The sequence below is a fragment of the Chlorocebus sabaeus genome, chromosome 28, assembly GCF_047675955.1.
Source record: "Chlorocebus sabaeus isolate Y175 chromosome 28, mChlSab1.0.hap1, whole genome shotgun sequence".
Lineage (NCBI taxonomy): Eukaryota > Metazoa > Chordata > Mammalia > Primates > Cercopithecidae > Chlorocebus > Chlorocebus sabaeus.
In genome coordinates this window covers 855,638-878,373 of record NC_132931.1, presented here as the reverse complement: position 1 = coordinate 878,373, position 22,736 = coordinate 855,638, and the positions used below count along the sequence as shown (strand labels likewise).

Here is a 22,736-nt window from a genome sequence, read left to right as displayed (position 1 = left end):
AAGTGGAGGTGCTCCTTGACGAAACAGGGGGATCCCACCGATCTCAGGGGTTCTGTTCTGGCCTGCGACCCTGGATCGTCCAGCCTGGGCCGGGGTGGGGAGCAGACCTCGCCCTTCTTGGCTGGGGCTGAGGGTGAGGGTCCCGTTTCCCCAAAGGCCTAGCCTGGGGTTCCAGCCACAGGCCCCACTGGGCCGCTCCCGGCCCCGCCCCGCCCCGCCCCTCCAGGCCTGGCACTCGTCCTGAACCAAGATGGCGCGGAAGGCTTCAGGCGCGTCACGCCACCGGCGCGTCACGCGAGCCGCCCTACGGGCACCTCCCGCGCTTTTCTTAGCCCAGCAGACAGTGACGGAGAGGGGAGCGGGGGAGTAGGCGAGCGGAAAGCATGGCCCGGGGCTTGGCGATGGCCTGGGCGGTGCTTGGGCCGCTGTTGTGGGGCTGCGCGCTGGCGCTGCAGGGCGGGATGCTGTACCCCCGGGAGAGCCAGTCGCGGGAGCGCAAGGAGCTGGACGGCCTTTGGAGCTTCCGCGCCGACTTCTCCGACAACCGACGCCGGGGCTTTGAGGAGCAGTGGTACCGGCGGCCGCTGCGGGAGGTGCGATCTCGGGGCAGGGCCGGGAGGCGTCCGGAAGCCCGGCGGTGGGAGTAGGGGATCCCGGGCCCCCACAGGCTCCTTCCCCTGGGCTTCCCGGAGCTGGGAGCCTGCAGGAGGTTAAAGGTCAACGGGCTTAGGGGGCGCGGGGTTGGGGGACGGGGGGACGGGGGAACGGGGGCACTCTGGAGGGCCGGGGTGGAGGAGGCTGGAGGAGAAAAGACTCCTGCCGAACCCCTTCCTGAGGCGAAGGCTGAGCCTGTGCAGTGTCCTTCGTTTTAATATTTATTTTTTATTAAAAAAATGTTTTTTGAGACTGAGTTTGCACCTGTCTCCCAGGCTAGAGGAGAGTGGCACCATCCTAACTTCTGAGCTCACTCGATTCTCCCGTCCCGCAGTTTAGCTGGGGCCACCACGCCTGGCTAAAAAGCAAAACAAAACAAAAAATCTTACCCGGGCTCAGTGGCTCACACCTGTTATCCCAGCACTTTGGGAGGCGGAGGCGGGTGAATCACCTGAGGCCAGGAGTTTGAGACCAGGCTGGCCAACATAACATGGTGAAACCTCGTCTCTACTAAAAATATAAAAATTAACCAAGTGTGGTGGTTCACGCCTGTAATCCCTGGTACTTGGGAGGCTGAGTCAGGAGAATTGCTTGAACCCAGGAGGTAGAGGTTGCAGTGAGCTGAGATCATGCCACTGCACTCCAGCCTGGGCGACACAGTGAGACTTTTTTTTTTTTTTTTTTAAAAGATATAGGGTCTCACTAGTTACCCAGGATGGTCTCGAACTCCTGGCCTCAAGCCATCTTCCCATGTGGACCTCCCAAAGTGCTGATTACAGGCAGGAACCACCCACACACTCCCCTGGCACAGCAGCATGCACTGCACAGAGCTGGGCCCGGGGATTGGGAGGAGGGAACAGTTTAGACGTCCTGAGGTCAGCTTTCTGGTTTTTAAGGTTCAGATAGAGGATAGGACGTGACATCAGGCCAAGGACACCACCCGTGTTCCCCTCCTGACTCGGATGTGGTCAGCAGAGAAGTGGAACCGGGTGAGGTCTGGGCTGCTTTTGCCTGGTCTACATCCTCTTTTTCTGACTTTGCAGCATTCAGTACAGGAGGGAGAGAGGAGGGGGCTGGGTGCCAGTGTGGGCCCCACTCACAGTGTCCTAAGCAATGCTCCCCCCTAACCCCCCAACCAGCCTTCCTCCCTGTGACATGCAATGGGCCATCTGCCTTAGTCATGGGTCTGAACCTTCTTGCCTCTGGCTGGGATGTGGCCCTGGGCTCGCTCCTGTCTTGGGAGCTGTTGGGCCCCATCCACTCTGAGGAGGAACTCCTGGCTCCCCTGGCCCAGGTGCACAAACCGCCCTGGCAGTTGACCTGTTATCAGCAAGTTATCTGTCTGTTCCGCCAAGAGTCCTCACAATGTGTCAGGGCTTTTGCACTAAGCCTGGGACACAGCTGTGCAGCACACTGGTCCCGGATCCCTTTGGGGGCCTAGGAGCTGAGCCCGGCCTTTCTCTCCACAGTCAGGCCCCACCCTGGACATGCCGGTTCCCTCCAGCTTCAATGACATCAGCCAGGACTGGCGTCTGCGGCATTTTGTAGGCTGGGTGTGGTATGAACGGGAGGTGATCCTGCCGGAGCGATGGACCCAGGACCTGAGCACAAGAGTGGTGCTGAGGATTGGCAGTGCCCACGCCTATGCCATCGTGGTCAGTGCGGCCAGGAGCAGGCAGGGCGGGTGGGTGGGCACGGCTGCCGACCAGCATGGGACCCCCAACTGCCAACCACAGCCTGTCTGCCGGGGTGGGATGGTGGGGGGCCGTGCCCTGCCTTGGGTGCTGTGCCCTGTGTAGGGGGATAGGTGGCCTGATCTACCCCATTGGGATGCCATTCTTCCCATCTAGTGGGCAGGCCCCAGAGCCCCATACTGTTGGATATGTGAGGGAGTGCCCGACAGCTGGGCACCTCCTTATGCCCTGACCTGCCACCCCCTCCCCATGTCTCCTGTGTCTGCAGTGGGTGAATGGGGTCCACACGCTAGAGCATGAGGGGGGCTACCTCCCCTTTGAAGCCGACATCAGCAACCTGGTCCAGGTGGGGCCCCTGTCCTCCCAGCTCCGCATCACTATTGCCATCAACAACACACTCACCTCCACCACCCTGCCACCAGGGACCATCCAATACCTGACCGACATTTCCAAGTGGGTACCATCCTGCTTCCATTGCACGCACCCACCTTCCCGCCCCACCCCGTGGTCTTCCTGCTAGGGACAGGGTGGCCTTTGCAGAGTGGAGGCCCTGGATCTGGGGAGGCTGGGAAGGCATGTGAGCTGAGGTCAAGGGACCCAGGGCAAGGGCCCAGCGAACCACAGTCCTCCCACCCTAGGTATCCTAAGGGTTACTTTGTCCAGAATACATACTTTGACTTCTTCAACTACGCGGGACTGCAGCGGTCTGTGCTTCTGTACACGACACCCACCGCCTACATCGATGACATCACTGTCACCACCGGCGTGGAGCACGACACTGGTGAGGGCTTCTGGTAGGATCCTCCCTCAGCGGGGCCCAGGGTGGCTCTGTTTGTTCCCTGTTTGGAAAGCTCTCCCAGGAAAAAGGTGCTCCCAGCATCTCTAAACCCTCACAGGTTCCCATCCACCTACAAAGCTAAATTCCAGGCTGTCTGAGTGGGCACGGGCTCCCGAAATCACCTGTGTGGTTGACCTCCCTTGGAGAAGAGGGGTCTGGCCTAACGTCACACAGCTCAGGGTGGCAGTCGTGTCCCTTCGCCACTGTGCTGCTCTCACTCCAGCTCCCCTTGCTACACGTCATGCTCAAGGAACAGGCAGGTTCGGGGGTCCGGGCACGATGGCTCATACCTGTCATCCAGCACTTTGCAAGAAGGCCCTGATAGGAGGATCTCTTGAGGCCAGTAGTTCAAGACCAGCCTGGGCAACACAGCAAGGCCATCACCACAAAAAATTAAAAAATTAGCCAGGCATGGTGATGCATACCGGTAGTCCCAGCTGCTGAGGCAGGAAAATCACTTCAGCCTGGGCGGTCAAGGGTGCAGTGAGCTATGACTGTGCCACTGCGTTCTGATCTGGGCAACAGAGGGAGACCCTGTCTTTCTTTTTTTTTCTTTCTTTTTTTTTTTTTTTTTTTGAGATGGAGGCTTGCTCTGTCACCAGGCTGGAGGGCAGTGGTGTGATCTCGGCTCACTGCAGTCTCTGCCTCCTGGGTTCAAGCAATTCTCCTGCCTCAGCCTCCTAAGTAGCTGGGATTACAGGCACCTGCCACTACACCCGGCTAATTTTTGTATTTTTTTTAGTAGAGATGGGGTTTCACTATGTTGGTCTGACTGGTCTTGAACTCCTAACCTAAGGTGATCCACCCTCCTTGGCCTGCCAAAATGCAAGGGTTACAGGCGTGAGCCACTGCACCCAGCTGGGGCATACCCAGGTTTTTTTTTTTGTTTTTTTTGGGGGGTTTTTTTGGTTTTTTTTTTTTTTGAGATGGAGTCTCTCTCTGTTGTCCAGGCTGGAGTGCCGTGGTATCGTCTTGGCTCACTGTAACCTCCGCCTCCCAGGTTCAAGCGATTCTCCTGCCTCAGCCTCCTGAACAGCTGGGATTACAGGCGTATGCCACCATGCCCAGCTAATTTTTGTATTTTTAGTAGAGATGGGGTTTCAGCATGTTGGCCAGGCTGGTTCAACTCCTGACTTCGGGATCCACCCATCTCAGTCTCCCAAAATGCTGGGATTACAGGCATGAGCCACTGGGATATCCTGTATTTATGAAAAATTTTTGTTTTAAGTTTTTTTCTTTTTCAAAATGTACATATTTCAGGCCGGGCGCCATGGCTCACGCCTGTAATTCCAACACTTTGGGAGGCCAAGGCAGTCGGATCACGAAATCAGGAGCTCAAGACCATCCTGGCTAACACGGTGAAACTCCATCTCTACTAAAAATACAAAAAATTAGCCGGGCGTGCTGGCGGGCGCCTGTAGTCCCAGCTACTCAGGAGGCTGAGGCTGGAGAATGGCGTGAACCCAGGAGGCGGAGCTTGCAGTGAGCCAAGATCACATCACTGCACTCCAGCCTGGGTGACAGAGACTCCATATCAAAAAAATAAATAAAAAAAAAACTTACCTTTTCCTTTTCCTAATATGAGGCCTTGCACTGTCACCCAGGCTGGAGTGCAGTGGCAAGATTATTGACAGCTGTCATAAGGCTGCAGTTCTAAGTTTAAAAGAATTTAGGTGCCGTGTGCGGTGGCTCACGCCTGTAATCCCAGCACTTTGGGAGGCGGGCGGATCATGAGGTCAGGAGATCGAGACCATCCTGGCTAACACAGTGAAACCCCGTCTCTACTAAAAATACAAAAAAAATTAGCTGGGTGTGGTGGCAGGTGCCTGTAGTCCCAGCTACTCTGGAGGCTGAGGCAGAAGAATGGCTTGAACCTGGGAGGGGGGAGCTTGCAGTGAGCCGAGATTGCGCCACTGCACTCCAGCCTGAGCAACAGAGCAAGACTCCGTCTCAAAAAAAGAAAAAGAAAAACAAATTTAGGCTGGGTGTGGTGGCTAATGCTTGTCATCCCAGCACTTTGGGAATCCAAGGTGGGTGGATCGCTTAAACTGAAAAGTTTCAGACCAGCCTGGGCAACATAGTGAGACCCTGTCTGAGAAAAAATAAAATAAATAAATAAAAAACAATTGAAAAAAGAATCACACAGCAAACGCAATGCAACATAGAGCAATTTATTGCCCAGGAAAAGTATTTTGGAAGTAAAGTTTAGAATAGCCTGGGTGCAGTGGTTCATGCCTATAATACCAGCACTTTTGGAGGCCGAGGTGGGTGGATCACTTGGGCTCAGAAGTTCAAACCAGCCTAGCCAACGTTAGCTGGGCATTGTGGTGTGAGCCTGCAATCCCAACTACTCAGGAGGTTGAGATGGGAGAGTTGCTTCAACCCGGGAGGTGGAGGTTGCAGTGAGCTGAGATTGCAACACTGCACTCCAGCCTGGGTGACAGAGCAACACCCCAACTCAAAAAAAATAATGAAGTGCAAAACACACGGTTCACCCTGAGACACAGAATTCAGGACAGGCTGCTCGTAAGGATGAGACAGCGCCGATTATTACTGGGGAAACTCCCTTTCTGGGTGTCTTCCATGATGAATTCCTAAGGAGCTGGGAAGAGGTGTTACTGTAAGCACGTTCTGGGCTGTCCTCTGGGTGCTGCACATGCGCAGTAGCTGTACATGCGTGTTCACACGTCACGTGTCTCAACGCCGTGGCTGGCATGTCCAAAGGACACAGTCACTTCTTGACTACCTACCCTGCCTCAAGATCATAGCTCACTGCAGCCCCGAACTCCTGGCTCAAGCAGTCCTCCCACTTCAGCCTCCCAAGTAGCTGGGGCTGCAAGCACGCACCAGCACGCCCGGCTGATTGTTTGTGTTTTTAGGGAAGAAGTGGTTTCCCTGTGTTACCCAGGCTGGTCTTGAACTCCTGGGCTCAAGCGATCCTTCCACCTCAGCCTCCCCAAGTGTTGGGATTACAGGTGTGACCACTGTGCCTGGCCAAAAAAAATCTTTTTTTAAATTAAAAAAAGCATTGGGTGCGGTGGCTCACACCTGTAATCCCAGCACTTTGGGAGGCCAAGGCGGATGGATCACCTAAGGTCAGGGGTTCTAGAGCAGCCTGGCCAATATGGCAAAACCCCATCTCTACTAAAAAATATAAAAATTCGCCGAGCATGGTGGTGCATGTCTATAATCCTAGGTACTTGGGAGGCTGAGGCAGGAGAATCACCTGAACCCTGGAGGTGGAGGTTGCAGTGAGCCGAGATCATGCCATTGCACTCCAGCCTGGGGAACAGATTGAGACTCCGTTTCAAGAAAAAAAACAAAAACAATTTAAAAAATTAAAAAAAAAAAAAGCAACAGAAACAAATGGCTGCCTGGCAGCAGTGGCTGCAGGGCACTCCCGTTTGTGCCACTCAGGTCGTGTCCCTCCCTCAGCCCTGCTCTCTCTCGTTTCTCGCAGGGCTGGTGAATTACCAGATCTCTGTCAAGGGCAGTAACCTGTTCGAGTTGGAAGTTCGTCTTCTGGATGCAGAAAACAAACTCGTGGCGAACGGGACAGGCACCCAGGGCCAGCTGAAGGTGCCGGGTGCCAGGCTCTGGTGGCCATACCTGATGCACGAACGCCCCGCCTATCTGTACTCGTTGGAGGTAATGGTGGTTTGGGGCTTGCCCAAGGGAGGTCTTTTGCCCGCATCTGGTGACCTTGACTTCAGCAGGAGCCCAGGACAGGTGAACGGGCAGCGTGGTCCTCTGAGCTTTCTGATGTTTCTCACCCTTGGTGGGAGGCCCAGTTTTGTTTTGTTTTGTTTTTTGTTTTGTTTTTGAGATGGTCTCACTCTGTCACCCCGGCTGGAGTGCAGTGGCCTGATCACAGCTCACTGCAGCCTTGAGCTCTCAGCCTGCAGCAATCCTCCTACCTTGGCCTCCTGAGTAGCTGGGACTACAGGCACATGGTGCCATGCCTGGCTAATTAAAGAAAAAAAAATTGTAAGCTGGGCACAGTGGCTCATGCCTGCAATCCCAGCATTTTGGGAGGCTGAGGTGGGTGGATGGCCTGAGGCCAGGAGTTTGAGACCAGCCTGGCCAACATGGTGAAACCCCATCTCTACTAAAAATATGACAATTTGCTGGGCATGGTGGTGCACACCTGTAATTCCAGCTACTCGGGAGGCTGAGGCAGGAGAATTGCTTGAACTCAGGAGGCAGAGGGTGCAGTGAGCTGAGATCACACCACTGCAGTCCAGCCTGGGGGACAGAGTGAGACTGTCTCAAAAAAATTTTTTTTTATAGAGATGAGGTCTCAGGCTGTTGCCAGGCTGGTCTTGAACTCCTGGACTCCAGTGATCCTTCTGCCTTAGCCTCCCAAAATGTGAGAACTCCAGGCATGAGCCTCCTTGTCTGGTCAAGGGGAAGACCCCGTTTTGAAGGGCAGGTCCCAGGGTCAGCCAGGGAAAAGCAGAGCCTCTGATTGCTGCATCTCTGCTTACAGGCCCAGGGGCAGCTGCTGGGGTGCACGAGGGGCCTTCCTGGCAGAGGGCTCAGGCTGTTGGGGTGCTCACACCTGGTGCTTTGGTTGTTGTAGGTGCGGCTGACTGCACAGATGTCACCGGGGCCTGTGTCTGACTTCTACACACTCCCTGTGGGGATCCGCACTGTGGCTGTCACCGAAAGCCAGTTCCTCATCAATGGGAAACCTTTCTATTTCCACGGTGTCAACAAGCATGAGGATGCGGACGTGCGTTGGGGCTCCTGGATCCTTGGGGCTGCTTCTGGTCACCCTCCACTTTCACCTTCCCTGTGCCCTGCAGTTGAGGGCAGCTCAGGGCAATGAGGCAAATGGCTCCAAATGGAGAGGGGACTCTTGGGGTGGCTCTCCAGGGTCCCGGCTCTCAGAGGAAGTGCAGCTTCGACAGGGACAGGGATCACTCGGCTCTGCTGTCCCGTAGATCCGAGGGAAGGGCTTCGACTGGCCGCTGCTGGTGAAGGACTTCAACCTGCTTCGCTGGCTTGGTGCCAACGCCTTCCGCACCAGCCACTACCCCTACGCCGAGGAAGTGCTGCAGATGTGTGACCGCTATGGGATTGTGGTCATCGATGAGTGTCCTGGCGTGGGCCTGGCACTGCCGTGAGTTCCTGCTGTGCACCTGCTCCGCCTGCCCAGCCCGTGAGCTGCACCATGACCCTCTGTCCCTTCCCTCCTGGCCTGCAGGCAGTTCTTCAACAACGTGTCCCTGCAGAACCACATGCGGGTGATGGAGGAAGTGGTGCGCAGGGACAAGAACCACCCCGCCGTCGTGATGTGGTCTGTGGCCAACGAGCCTGCGTCCCACCTAGAATCTGCCGGCTACTACTTGAAGTGAGTGCCCCCTGCCTGCCCTCAGCTAGGTTGGGGAGGAGACCCTGGCAGGCAGCTGGCTGGGGTGGGCGTGTGCTGTTCAAGATCAGCCTCCCGTCTAGCCCAATGGCAAGGCCGTCTATACCTGGACATTCAGGGACCAAATACCCACCCAAATTTTTTTTTTTTTTTTTTTTTTTTTCCCCACTTTTTAAATTTGAGATGGAGTCTCGCTGTGTTGCCTAGGCTAGAGTGTGGTGGGGTGATCTCCGCTCACTATAACCTCTGCCTCTCGGGTTCAAGTGATTCTCCTGCCTTAGCCTCCTGAGTAGCTAGGATTACAGGCACCCATGAGCCACTGTGCCTAGCCTGGTTATTATTTTTTTTTTTTTTGAGACAGGTTCTCACTCTGGTTGCCCAGGTTGGAGTGCAGTGGTTCAGTGTTGGCTCACTGTAGCTTTGACTTCCCAGGCTCAGGTGATCCTCCCACCTTAGCCTCCCAAGTAGCTGGGATTATAAATGTGTGTCATCGTGACGAGCTAATTTTTTCTTTTTTTTTCTTTTTCTTTTTTTTTTTTTGGATACAGTCTCCCTCTGTTGCCCAGGCTGAAGTGCAGGGGCATGATCTCAGCTCACTGCAACCTCTGCTTCCCTGGTTCAAGCGATTCTCCAGCCTCAGCCTCCTGAGTAGCTGGGATTACAGGCATGGGCCACCACGCCCAGCTAACTTTTCCTTTTTTTTTTTTTTTTTCTTGAGATGGAGTCTCACTGTGGTCAGGCTGGAGTGTAGTGGCACAATCTCGGCTCACTGCAACCTTCACCTCCCAGGTTCAAGTGATTCTCCTGCCTCAGCCTCCTGAGTAGTTGGGACTATAGGCACACACCAACACACCCTGCTAATATTTGTATTTTTAGTAGAGACAGGGTTTCAGCATTTTTGCCAGGATGGTCTCGATCTCTTGAACTCGTGATCCACCCGCCTCAAACTCCCGAAGTGCTGGGATTACAGGCGTGAGCCACTGCGCCTGGCCAACTTTTACATTTTTCAGTAGAGACGGGGTTTCACTATGTTGGGCCAGGCTGGTCTTGGACTCCTGACCTCAGGAGATCCACTTACCTCGGTCTCCCAAGTGCTGGGATTACAGGTGGGAGCCACCGTGCCCGGCTAATTTTTGTATTTTTAGTAGAGACTGGGTTTCACCATGTTTGCCAGGCTGCCCTGGAACTCCTGACCTCTAGTGATCCTCCTGCCTCAGCTTCTCAAAGTGCAGGGATTACAGGTGTGAACCACTGCTGGCCCCCTTTTCTTCCTTACAATCGTGCAGTTCTAACTCAGCGTTCAGAATAGGTTTTTCACTCGCAGTAGAGGCAGCAGAGGTGGTAGAAATGCTTCTTGACTCATACAGCACACCCCAATTTCATGCAGTGCTTTGGACTGAGCCAAGTCTGCAGCAGGCAGAAGGCTCTGAGAAGTTGTCGCAGCCTGGGCCATGGACAATTCAGAGCTCAGGCCACAGGGTGTGCTCAGCAGGACTGGGTGGACAGGACGTTTGTTGCGAAGGGAAGGGGAAGAGTACAGGCTTCCAGGAGCAGGTGTTTGAGGCTTCCAGACAGGCTTCTTTGGGAGGTGGCCAGAGGAGATGCCTGTTTTCTGAGGCAGGATTTGGAGGGAGCCACCCAGGCTGGAGAGGTTCAGCCAGGCTGTCCCAAGGCTTTGAAGCGTCCCATCTGAGAGCCTGGCTGTTGGAGAGTGTGGGTTTGGAACTTGAGGTAGGGGGTTCTGTTCTGATCTGTGCCAGTCACAGCCTTCGGATGGGTAGAGCAATGATTGGGGAGGGCATAAAAGGAGAAATGAACCGAGGAAGGAGGAAAACAGGCTTCAACAACAGTCTAGGCTGGGCGTGGTGGCTCACGCCTGTAATCCCAGCACTTTGGGAGGCCAAGGTGAGTGGATCACCTGAGGTCAAAAGTTGGAGACCAGCCTGGCCAACAGATATTGAAACCTCATCTCTACTAAAAGTAAAAAAATTAGCTGGGCGGGAAGGTGGACGCCTGTAATCCCAGCTACTTGGGAGGCTGAGGCAGGAGAATTGCTTGAACCCGGGAAGCAGAGGTTGCAGTGAGCCGAGCTGATGTCATTGTACTCCAGCCTGGGCTACAGAGTGAGATTTTGTTTCTCAGAAAAAAAAAAGGGCCAGGTGTGATGGCTCACGCCTGTAATCCCAGCACTTTGGGAGGCTGAGGTGGGCAGATCACGAGGTCAGGAGTTCAAGAGCAGCCTGACCAACATGATGAAACCCCGTCTCTACTAAAAATACAAAAATTAGCCAGGCATGGTGGTGCGCGCCTTTGATCCCAGCTACTTCGGAGGCTAAGGCAGGAGAATCGCTTGAACCTGGGAGACGGAGGTTGCAGTGAGCCGAGATCAGGCCTCTGCACTCCAGCCTGGGTGACAGAACAAGACCCTGCCTCAAAAAAAAAAAAAAAAAAAGTCTATACTGTGGAGGACTTGGGTGGGTGCTGGGAGCTCTGAGCACGGACGGGTCCCTCTGTTGGGTTTTTCTTCCCTTCATCCCTCCTGGTTAACTCTACTCAGTATAAGGGCCATTTCCTCTTATTTATTTATTTATTTTTTGAGATGGAGTTTTGCTCTTGTTACCCAGGCTGGAGTGCAATGGCGCGATCTCGGCTCACCGCAACCTCTGCCTCCTGGGTTCAAGCAATTCTCCCACCTCAGCCTCCCGAGTAACTGGGATTACAGGCATGCACCACCATGCCCGGCTAATTTGTATTTTCAGTAGAGACGGGGTTTCTCCATGTTGGTCAGGCTGATCTTGAACTCCCAACCTCAGGTGATCCACCCGCCTTGGCCTCCCAAACTGCTGGGATTACAGGCATGAGCCACTGCACCCTTCCTAAGGGTCATTTCTTCTAAGAGGCTGTCCCTAAGTCTCCGGTCCAAGTTATGTTTATTGTCTAGCAGAGCCCAATTCCTGCCACCACTTGTCACTTCCATTTGAAACATTTCTTTCATTGTTTGTTTTTCAGAGTCAGGGTCTCGCTCTTCCCCAGACTGGAGTGCAGTGGTGCAGTCACGGCTCATTGCCACCTCGGCCTCCTGGGCTTAAGCGATCCTCCCCACTCAGCCTCCCAAATGCCTGGGACCACAGGCGTGCACTGCCATGCCAGGCTAAGTTTAAATTTTTTTTTCACAAGATGGAGTCTTGCTCTGTTGCCCAGGCTGGAGAGCAGTGGTGTGATTTCGGCTCACTACAACCTCTACCTCCTGGGTTCAAGCAATTCTTTTGCTTCGTGTGTAGCTGGCATTACAGGTGTGTGCCACCATGTCTGGCTAGTTTTTTTTTTTATTTTTTGTAGAGATGGAATTCCATCATGTTGGCCAGGCTGGTCTGAAACTCTTGATCTCATGATCCATCTGCCTCAACCTCCCAAAGTCCTGGGGGGATTACAGTCATGAGCCACCATGCCCGCCCCTAATTTTTAAATTTGTTGTAGAAACCAGGTCTTGCTCTGTTGCCCAGGCTGGTCTTGAAATGCTGGTCTCTAGTAAGCCTCCAAAGTGCTGGGATTCTAGGCGTGAGCCACCGTGCCCGGCTCTTGCACCATTTCTCTGTGCATACGTCTCCACTCCCACTGCCCAGGACCTGTGGACTTAGATTTGAGTCACTGCTGAGCACCTCGCACCCAGCCCCATGCCTACTTTCCAGGGAGTGCCCCTGTTTGCTTGATGCATTAATAAATACCCCACCCAATTCTGCACCCATCCACTCCTGTGTTCAAGAGCTGTTTCAGGGAGTCAACCTCATTTTTAGCAGTGTTCAGCCCAGTGGCCTCGGCTCTGTGTACCTGGAAGGGTGGCTAACCTCTGGGAAGATAGGATTCAGAGACAGGGGGAGAAAGAGTGATGTTAGAGAGCTCGGTCTAGGACTAGAGGAACATGTGCCCTTACTTAAAATACATCTCCAGTTAGGGAAGAAAGCAGCAGCTCCATGCTTTTTTTTTCCCCTTTGTTTTTGTTTGTTTGTTTTGAGACAGGGTCTTGCTCTGTGGACCAGGCTGGAGTGCAGTGGCGCGATCTCGGCTCACTGCAACCTCCACCTCCCGGGTTCCAGTGATTCTTGTGCTTCAGCCTCCCGAGTAGCTGGGGTTACAGATGCGCACCACCATGCCCGGCTAATTTTTGTATTTGTAGTAGAGAAGGGGTTTACCATGTTGGCCAGGCTGATCTTGAACTCCTGACCTCAGGTGATCCACCTGCCTCGGCCTCCCGAACTGCTGGGATTACGGGTGTGAGCCATCTTGCCTGGCCCCGTGTGGTGTTCTGGCGGGGGAAGATGGGACAGAGAGGATGGGAGGGTGTCTGAGCCCTTGGACCTACAGAACCCGTGTCTTCTGCCTTTTGTGGACAGGATGGTGATCACTCACACCAAAGCCTTGGACCCCTCCCGGCCTGTGACCTTTGTGACCAACTCCAACTATGCAGCAGACAAGGGGGTGAGCCTGGGAGCCCCCATCCCACTTCTCCCTGCCTTGCCTAGGCTCGTCCTGAAACCTGCTCATTGGAACAGCTGGAAAGCACCATGCGCTGCCAGTCTGGGTTTTTTTTATTTTGTTTTTTTTTTGAGACAGAGTCTTGCTCTCTCGCCCAGGCTGGAGTGCAGTGGTGCGATCTCAGCTCACTGCAAGCTCCGCCTCCAGGGCTCACGCCATTCTGCTGCCTCAGCCTCCCGAGTAGCTGGGACTGCAGGTGCCCGCCACCTCACCCAGCTAACTTTTTTGTATTTATACTAGAGATGGGGTTTCACCATGTTAGCCAGGATGGTCTCTTATCTGACCTCTTGATCCGCCCCGCCTCTGCCTCCCAAAGTGCTGGGATTACAGGTGTGAACCACCGCACCCAGCCAGCATTTTTACTAGAAAGAAGTATGTTCAGGACACATTAGAAACTAGCCAGTTGGACACAGAAGCTTCTGCTGCTCAGCCGTGAGCACTGCTTTGCTGAAGCTGGGGGTGGTCCTACTCGGTCTTCCCTGCCCTGCTCCTAGGATGGACTCTTGCAAGTCCTCTACAGCCCACAGCGCTCCCTCTTGAAAGCTGCCTCAAGATTCTCTGTGACAGCCGGGCGTGGTGGCTTACGTCTATCATCGCAGCACTTTGGGAGGCTGAGGCAGGCGGATCACTTGAGGTCAGGAGTTCAAGACTAGCCCAGCCAACTGGTGAAACCTCGTTTCTACCAAAAATACAAAAAATTAGCCACGCGTGGTGGCGCGCACCTGTAATCCTAGCTACTCGGGAGGCTGAGGCACGAGAAGCACCTGATCACGGGAGGCAGAGGTTGCAGTGAGCTGAGATCGCACCACTAACATTCTAGCTTGGGCGACAGAGCGAGACTATGTCTCCAAAATAAAACAAAAGATTCTCTGTGAGAATGACTTCATCGGCCCCTCGGGTGGGAACGCTTCTCCAGGGCAAGGTGAGGGGAAGCCCGAGGATGGGAGTGCTGCCTGGAGAGGACACAGTTCCAGTGGCGCGAGCCCTGGGCTTTGGCTGAGGACCGTGCGTTGGCAGCTGCTGTGCCTCTCACAGCCCTTCCCAGCTGCGCATGTCATGAGCATCACCGTGGAGTGACTGGCCTGCCTCCTTTGGGCCACTGTGTGACCATGTTTCCTGCCTATGGAGCAGGGTAATTTCAGGATCTCAATTGGTGTACTTGCATGTTCTCAGGCCCAGGAGGCAGCTCTTCCCGTTCTAGGTGTTTTGTTTGTTTGTTTGTTTTTTGTTTTTAGTAGAAATGGGGACTTGTGATGTTGCCCAGGCTGGTCTCGAACTCCTGGGATCAAGCGATCCTCCCACCTTGGCCTCCCGTTGTGCAGGAATTACAGGCATGAGCCACCGTGCCCTGCTAATTTTCTTACTACTATTTTCTATAGAGCTGGGGTCTTGCTGTGTTGCCCAGGCTGGTCTCGAACTCCTGGCCTCAAGCCATCCTCCTGCCTCAGCGTCCCAGAGTGCTGGGATTACATCCCCTTCTTACCTTCTCTGTCAGAGAAGCCCCCACAGTGTGTGAGTGCTGAGTCATGCTGTCTTGTGGGTGCTGAACGGTCCCTGCCGCTCTGGTCCTAGGCTCCGTATGTGGACGTGATCTGTTTGAACAGCTACTACTCTTGGTATCACGACTATGGGCACCTGGAGTTGATTCAGCGGCAGCTTACCACCCAGTTTGAGAACTGGTATAAGACGTATCAGAAGCCCATTATTCAGAGCGAGTATGGAGCGGAAACGATTGTTGGGTTTCACCAGGTAAGCAGTGTTGAGCTTTCTGTTTGTGTTTTCTCTCGAGGCAGAGATGTCACTCACCTCCCCCGGCCTGTCCTGCGCCCACTGCACTGCTCCCCTCACTTCAGCTTTGGGCTCTCCTCCCTCTGCCTCATCCACGTTCGCCTCGGCCCCCTTTGCTTCGTCCTCAGAGGTGGCCTCCTTACCGGCTTTGTTTCTAGACAGCCTCCTGTCACCTGTGCCCAAGTAGTCTTTCTAGCAAATCCAAATTTGTATTTGTTTGCGTCTGAGACTGGATCTTTCTTTGTCACTAAGGCTAGAGTGTGGTGGTGTGATCACTGCTCACTGCAGCCTTAACCTCCTGGGCTCAAGTGATCCTCCCACCTCAACCTCCTGAGTAGCTGGGACCATAGGCACATGCCAACATGCCTGGCTAATTTTTTTACTTTTGTAGAGATGAGGTCTTGCTGTGTTGCCCAGGCTGATCTTGAACTCCTGGACTCAAGTGATCTCCTGCCTCAGCCTCCCAAAGGGCTGAGATTACAGGTGTGAGCCTCTGCGCCAGCCACAGGTGACAATTTTGGGAGTCCTGTCATCGGCTCCCCCAGGCCCATAGGACAAAGCCCTGAACCCTGGTCAGGACACTCAGTGTCCTCTGCTCTCTCCTGGGTTTTCATCCTCTTTTCCCCTCACTCCCGGCCACTGATCTGTTTCCACTGCCCTCGTTTGTTCTCCCGCTCTTGCTTGAGCTGTTTCTTCTACCTGGAATTCCCATGTTGGCAACATAATCACCAACTAAACGATTCTTTTTTAAAAATGTTTATTTTTTAGAGATAGGGTCTTGCTATATTGTCCGGGCTGGTCTCAAACTCCTGGACTCAACTGATCTTCCCGCCTTGGCCTCCAAAAGTGCCGGGATTACAGGCGTGATCCACTGTGCTAGCCTTTTCTTTTTTTTTTTTTTTTTCTTCTGCAGGGTCTTGTTCTGTTGCCCAGGGTGGAGTGCAGTGGTGCCATCATAGCTCACTGCAACCTTCAACTCCTGGGCTGAAGCGATTCCCCTGCCTCAGCCTCCTGAGTAGCTGGGACTACAGGCATCACCACCATGGGCAGCCTATTTTTAATTTTTTTTGTAAAGATGGAGTCTCGCTATCACGCTGGTCTGGAACTCCTGGCCTCATGTGATTCTCCTGCCTTGGACTCCCAAAGTACTGGGAATCCAGGCATGAGCCACCATGCCCAGCCTGTCCCCATTTTTTTTAATCCATCTGATTTTTTTGTCCTCACTAAAGATATGTTGGTTTGTTTTGTGAGGTTTTTTTTTTTCATGTGGATTGCTGAACCCCATCCAGCCCCTCATTCCCACCCCAGCCAGCTCACACTTGTTTGTCATAGCTCCTGGGACTCCCGTTGACACACAGGGAATAGCCACCCACAGTGGACTATGCTGTTCTGTTTGCACCCTTAAATTTATCATGCTTACAGAATGCCACTTCTGCAAACTAGTTAAGCAGGGGGAGTTGGCTCATGGATATGCTCGCTTGCTCATCCTTTTTGAAAAGGTAACCAGCTCTGAATTTTTTTTTTTTTTTTTTTTTTTGAGATGAGTTTCGCTCTTGTCGCCCAGGCTGGAGTGCAGTGGTGCAATCGGCTCACTGCAACCTCCACCTCCTAGTTTCAAGTGATTCTCGTGCCTCAGCCTCCCAAGTAGCTGGGATTACAGCCACGCACCACCACGCCCACCTAATACTGTATTTTCAGTAGAGATGAAGTTTCACCATGTTAGTCAGGCTGGTCTTGAACTCCTGACCTCAAGTGATCCACCCGCCTTGGCCTCCCAAAGTGCTGGGATTACAGGCATGAGCCACCGCGCCAAGTCCCAGCTCTAAACTCTTAAGAAACTCTCGAGAGGGTCTAGGTCAGTGCTGATAGAACCTCTGCAGTGCTGGGCCTGGTGGCTCACACCTGGAATGCTAGCACTTTGGGACGCCAAGGTCAGAGGATCTCTTGAACCCAGGAGTTTGAGACCAGTCTGCGTAACACAGACCCCATCTCTACAAAAAAATTTAAAATTAGTTAGGCATGGTTGTGAGTGCTTATAGTCCAGGATACTTGGGAGGCTGAGGTTGGAGGATTGTTTCATCCCAGTAGGTCGAGGCTGCATTCAGCTCTGATGGCACCACTGTACTCCCATCTGGGTGACTTTGTTTCAAAAAAAAAAAACAAAAAAACTCTTGCAATGATGGAAATGTTGTACATTCGCACTGTCTGAAATGGTACACACTAGCTACATATGGCTACTGAGGTGTTGATATATGACTAGGATAACTGAATTGATTTAGTTTAAAAGAATTTTTTTTGAGACAGCCTCACTCTGTTGCCCAGGCTGGAGTGCAGTGGCGTAATCACAGCTCACTGCTCACCCTCCTGAGCTCAAGCGATCCTCCCTCCTTAGCCCCCAAAGTAGCTGGAACCACAGGCGTGCGCCACCACGCCTGGCTAATATTTAGGCTTTTTGTAGAGACTGGGTCTCACTGTATTGCCTAGACTAATCTTGAACTCCGGGCTCAAGTGATCCTCCTGCCTCGACCTCCAAAAGTGCTGGGATTACAGACCTGAGCTACCATGCCCAGCCTAGTTTAATTTAATTATATTTATTTATTTATTTATTTGAGACAGGGTCTTGCTGTGTCACCCAAGCTGGAGTGCAGTGTTGTGAACACAGCTCACTGCTGCTTTGATCTCCGGGGCTCAAGCAGTCTTCCCACCTCAGCCTCCCAAACTGCTGGGATGACAGGCAAGAGCCACTGCACCTGACCCAAAGACATATTTTTACCTGTAGTGTAGTGTAGCCTTAAGACTGTACCAGCGGATAGAGGTGGAAAAGTAATGTAAAGCGAGTATCAAATTATGTTTATAAATAAAGCAGTTGCTCATTAAGGTTGTTTTCTTTTTAAACCTCCTTTTTTATTCTGGGTTACATCCTTCCCTGGCTGTCTTTACCCCAGCATCAGTGAGTCCTGCAGTCACTATAGCCCCTGCGAGGACAGATATTTTGGTCACCATCAAGTGGATCTTTATTTTTATCGAACTTTACAATTCTGCCAGTTCTGACTCTTATTCTCTTTGCCTTGAATCCCAGGACCCGCCTCTGATGTTCACTGAAGAGTACCAGAAGAGTCTGCTAGAGCAGTACCATGTGGTTCTGGATCAAAAACGCAGAAAGTACGTGGTTGGAGAGCTCATCTGGAATTTTGCCGATTTCATGACTGAACAGTGTAAGTGGCAGTTTGGCTCCTGGGATAAGGTACCCGTCCTTATTTTTTCAGGTTGCCTTGCCAATGCTGGCCATTTCGATTGTAAGAATATTGGAAACAGTGGGGAAGCTGGTTTAATCCATGTAGGTTGTGTTGAGAATTTCGTAGGAAAAGTAAGTTGTGCTTAGGAAGCAGGAAAGCAGTCAGGCCCCCGCCTCCCAAATGTGGTCAAAAAGCAAACAGGAGAGTCAGCTATGGTGAGACGGAAATGGCTAGCTTGCCTTGTTCTTGTCTATTTCATAGCCAGGGAGGAAGGAAAAACGGGACCTCATTATGGATTTACTTTTGGGAAACACTCATTATTCCATAGTAGGGTACAAAGCCTGAGAAGCTTAAGGTATTTCAGGCTGTTGTACATTACTCACTTGCGAAAGTGAATACAGGTGAGTTTCAACGCATCTTGAATGAGGCAGCATTTAAAAGTCTTCAGGCCGGGCATGGTGGCTCATGCCTATAATCCCAAAACTTTGGGAGGCCAAGCTGGGAGGATCGCTTGAGGCCAGGAGTTCAAAACCAGCCTGTTCAGCATAGCAAGACCCCATCTCTACAAAAACAAATTAGCTAGGCGTGGTGGTGTGTGCCTGTAGTCCCAGCTGCTTGGGAAGCTGAGGCAGGCGGATCACCTGAGCACAGGAGTTGGAGGCTGCAGTGAGCTGTGATTGCACCACTGCGCGAGAGTCTGGGCAACAGAGCGAGACCTGCCTTTAAAAAACAAAATTGGTCTTCAAAGAGAATAAGATCTGTGTTCTCACATGGGGACAGATGAGGGGCTGCCATGTTCGCAATGAATGTGTCCCATTTCTTAGTTTATGGACTTACTGTAAACTCAGGATGGCAGTTTGGTGGGTTGGAGAAGGATATGGTAATGGTGGGAATTATATTACTTACCGGGGAAGACAGGCCTTTGAAAGGCTAAAGCTTAAAAGTGAGAGTGGAAAAGGGATGAATGAATGAACAAGATGAGGTGAGAAGGAAGAGGGAAAGGGAAAAGGAGAACAGGAAGCTCTCCTCTGCGTGGCACCTGCAATAAATGGTTTCTGGGGATATCCGTGATGGCAGTTTTGTGGACAGGCGTGAGGATTTATGTGATAAGAAATGAGCCGCAGGCTGGGCACGGTGGCTCACGCCTGTAATCCCAGCACTTTGAGAGGCCGAGGTGGGCAGATCACCTAAGGTCAGGAGTTTAAGATCAGCCTGGCCAACATGGAGAAACCCCGTCTCTACTAAAAATACAAAATTAACCGAACATGGTGGCACATGCCTGTAATTCCAGCCACTTGGGAGACTGAGGCATGAGAATCGGTTGAACCTGGGAGATGGAGATTGCAATGAGCTAAGATCAGACCACTGTACTCTAGCTTGGGCAATAAAGTGAGAGTCTTTTTTTTTTGAGAGGGGGTTTTGCTCTTTTTTCCCAGGCTGGAGTGCAGTGGTGCTATCTCAGCTCACTGCAACCTCCACCTCCCGGGTTCAAGCAATTCTCCTGCCTCAGCCTCCCAATTAACTGGGATTACAGGCACCCACCACCATACCCGGCTAGTTTTGTATTTTTAGTAGAGACAGGGTTTCTCCGTGTTAGTAAGGCTGGGCTTGAACTACCAACCTCAGGGGATCCATGCACCTGGGTCTCCCGAAGTGCTGTGATTACAGGCGTGAGCCATTGTGGCCAGCTGACTCGATCTTAGAAAAAAGAAATGAGGTGCATCACGATGGGCAAGTCGCCTAAGCTTATCATGAACCTGTCCAGTGGGGATAATGCTGCCACCTTGTGGGTGTTGTAAGGGCTGCATTTGACGAAGTACTTGGCCGTGCCTGTGTTCACTCGTGGAAGAAAGTCTTGAACCTTTTGGTAGGGAAGGCCTCCTTTGCATTTAACATTTCCATTTAGTGGTGGTCTCATTGGGGACAGAGAATGTCCTGAGAGCACAGCCCTGACGGGTCTTTGCCAGCTGTGTTTCCCACCAGCCTCAGTTCAGGCCTGATGACCACTGGTGGTGGGTGCTGACAAGCTGAACATCGGCCCTGCCCCAGAGGACTTTGAACTCCATGAGTAGGTCCCATGTAGGCACCTGTGGCTGGTCAGGACCCTGGCTCCCACTAGGTGCTATCTCTTCAGAAAGACCCAAGCCTTTTCAAGGGTAACTGTCCCAGATACCCACAGCCCTCTGCCTACCTAGTTACCAGACAGCTGGGAAGCCAGCATGTAAACCTTATTTTTGCAAGTAAAAGATAAACTTTTGGTGCTTTTTTTTTTTTTTTTTTTTTTTGAGATGGACTCTCACTCTGTCACCCAGGCTAGAGTGCAGTGGCACGATCTCAGCTCACTCCAACTTCTGCCTCCTGGGTTCAAGCAATTCTCCTGCTCCAGCCTGCTGAGTAGCTGGGACTACAGGCACCCACCACCATGCCCGGATAATTTTTGTATTTTTAGTAGAGATGAGGTTTCACCATATTGTCCAGGCTGGTTTTGAACTCCTGACCTTGTGATCTGCCTGCCTTGGCCTCCCAAAGTGCTGGGATTACACAGGCATGAGCCACTGTGCCCGACCAATTTTTTTATTTTTAATAGAGACGGGGTTTCCTCACGTTGGCCATGCTGGTCTCGAACTCCTGACCTCAGGTGATCCACCTGCCTCAGCCTCCCAAAGCGCTGGGATTACAGGCGTGAGCTACCACACCCAGCCACTGTTTTGGGTTTTTCCCATAACAGAGTAGAAAACGAGGAATTAACACATCAGGAAACCTGAGTGTTGGAGCAGAGCAGTGGTGTTTAAATATTTCAACCCATAAATTGTCATTTCACAGCAAGCATCCTGAAACTATAACAGGACATTTGGCTGAACATGGTGGCTCGTGCTTATAATCCCAGCACTTTGGGGAGGCTGAGGAGGGCAGATTGCTTGAGCCTAGTAGTTTGAGACCAGCCTGGGCAACATGATGAGACCTTGTCCTTACTAAAAAAAAAAAAAAAAAAAAAAAAAAAATTAGCTGGGCATGGTGGTGCTCATAGAGGCTGAGGCGGAGGATTGCCTGACCCCAGGAGGTTGAGGCCGCAGGGAGCTATGATTGTCACTGCATTCCAGCCTGGGGGACAGTGAGAAAAAAGAAAAAAACAAGACTACAGAGCCAAGACACTGTAGTGCCTACCTTGGCTCCAGTGTGGTTCTAACTTGACCCATCAGAAGTCATCTGAATCACTTTGTGTCTTTTTTTTTGTTTTTTTTAGCACCGACGAGAGTGCTGGGGAATAAAAAGGGGGTCTTCACTCGGCAGAGACAACCAAAAAGTGCAGCGTTCCTTTTGCGAGAGAGATACTGGAAGATTGCCAATGAAACCAGGTATCCCCACTCAATAGCCAAGTCACAGTGTTTGGAAAACAGCCCGTTTACTTGAGCAAGACTGACACCACCTGCGTGTCCCTTCCTCCCCGAGTCAGGGTGACTTCCACAGCAGCAGAACAAGTGCCTCCTGGACTGTTCACGGCAGACCAGAACGTTTCTGGCCTGGGTTTTATGGTCATCTGTGCTAGCAGGGAACACAAGGTGGAAATAAAAGATTTTCTAGTATGGAAATAAAGAGTTGGCATGAAAGTGGCTACTGAAAAGCATCTGAAATCATTTCTGTGCGTCGCGCTGTTTTCAGAGCCTTAACTATGTGTGGACTTTGGAGAAACTGCTGCTCCAACACCCCCACCAAGTTCAGAGCAGCTGGTTCCAGAGGGCATCTGCAGAAATAGCCCCACGGTCCTAGGGCCGCCGTGTTTGTGTAGCAAACCGGGCCAGCCTCGACAGGGAGTGAGTAGAAGACTTTCACAGCTGCTGTTCCACGACTCAGATGAGCTAAAGTCCCACATGTACCAACAAATTCATAGAAACGCTGTCATGCTGCAGCACTTAGCAGGGTCTGTGAGCCAGTTTCCACATAGTTCAGCTGGCAGTGTCTGAACGGGAAGGTTAGAGGTAACTGGTTCTCCCAGGACATCGTTCTGACCTCAGCCATAGGGTCTTGACAGAAACGGGCAGATGAGTGTAAACGCCCATTGGCTTTATCATAACGGATGCCACTGAGTGTGACAAGACCTCCTTAAACAACTCTGCCTACAAATCAGCATTCCATGGCTTTACACCCCGAAATGACGCCACCTACCCCCTCCCAGAGCACAGTCTTTCCTTAAGGAATCTCTCCTCCCTCTCTTCACGGGCTCCAGTGAGGCAAGGATGGTGCATCAGTTCTGATTTGAAGTATATGCTTTGGGAAAATATTCCTTTTGCTGTCCAGTCAGTTGAAAGACAGTGAACCAATACAATTTTGTTTTGTTTGTTTTGAGACAGTCTTGCTCTGTCGGCCAGGCTGGAGTGCAGTGGTGCAACCTCGGCTCACTGCAACCTTCACCTCCGGGGTTCAAGCAATTCTCCTGCCTCAGCCTCCGAAGTAGCTGGAACTACAGGCAACTGCCACCACTCCCAGCTAAATTTTTTAAAATAATTTTAGTAGAGACAGGGTTTCGCCATGTTGGCCAGGCTGGTCTTGAACTCCTGACCTCAGGTGATCCGCTTGCCTCACCCTCCCCAAGTGCTGGGATTACAGGCATGAGCCACCGT

The 22,736-nt window shown here is 52.2% G+C and overlaps 1 protein-coding gene across 3 annotated transcripts; it reads left to right on the top strand.

Moving 5' to 3' along the window:
- The first annotated feature begins 303 nt into the window (after positions 1 to 303).
- Positions 304 to 21,739, top strand: LOC140710602 (beta-glucuronidase). 3 transcript variants are annotated; one of them, XM_073012632.1, is made up of 12 exons: positions 304 to 593; positions 2,124 to 2,309; positions 2,617 to 2,801; positions 2,987 to 3,129; positions 6,647 to 6,834; positions 7,769 to 7,921; positions 8,133 to 8,311; positions 8,396 to 8,542; positions 12,952 to 13,036; positions 14,666 to 14,842; positions 17,961 to 18,096; positions 21,362 to 21,739. In XM_073012632.1, the coding sequence occupies exons 1-12, from the start codon at positions 384 to 386 to the stop codon at positions 21,526 to 21,528; spliced, it is 1,956 nt and encodes a 651-aa protein (XP_072868733.1). In that variant the 5' UTR covers positions 304 to 383; the 3' UTR covers positions 21,529 to 21,739. The 3 variants fall into 3 exon arrangements, with proteins under 3 accessions (XP_072868733.1, XP_072868734.1, XP_072868735.1); XM_073012633.1 differs by lacking the exon at positions 2,617 to 2,801 and having other exon boundaries at positions 373 to 593; XM_073012634.1 differs by lacking the exons at positions 304 to 593; positions 2,617 to 2,801; positions 2,987 to 3,129 and having other exon boundaries at positions 2,138 to 2,309.
- The last annotated feature ends 997 nt before the right edge of the window (positions 21,740 to 22,736 follow it).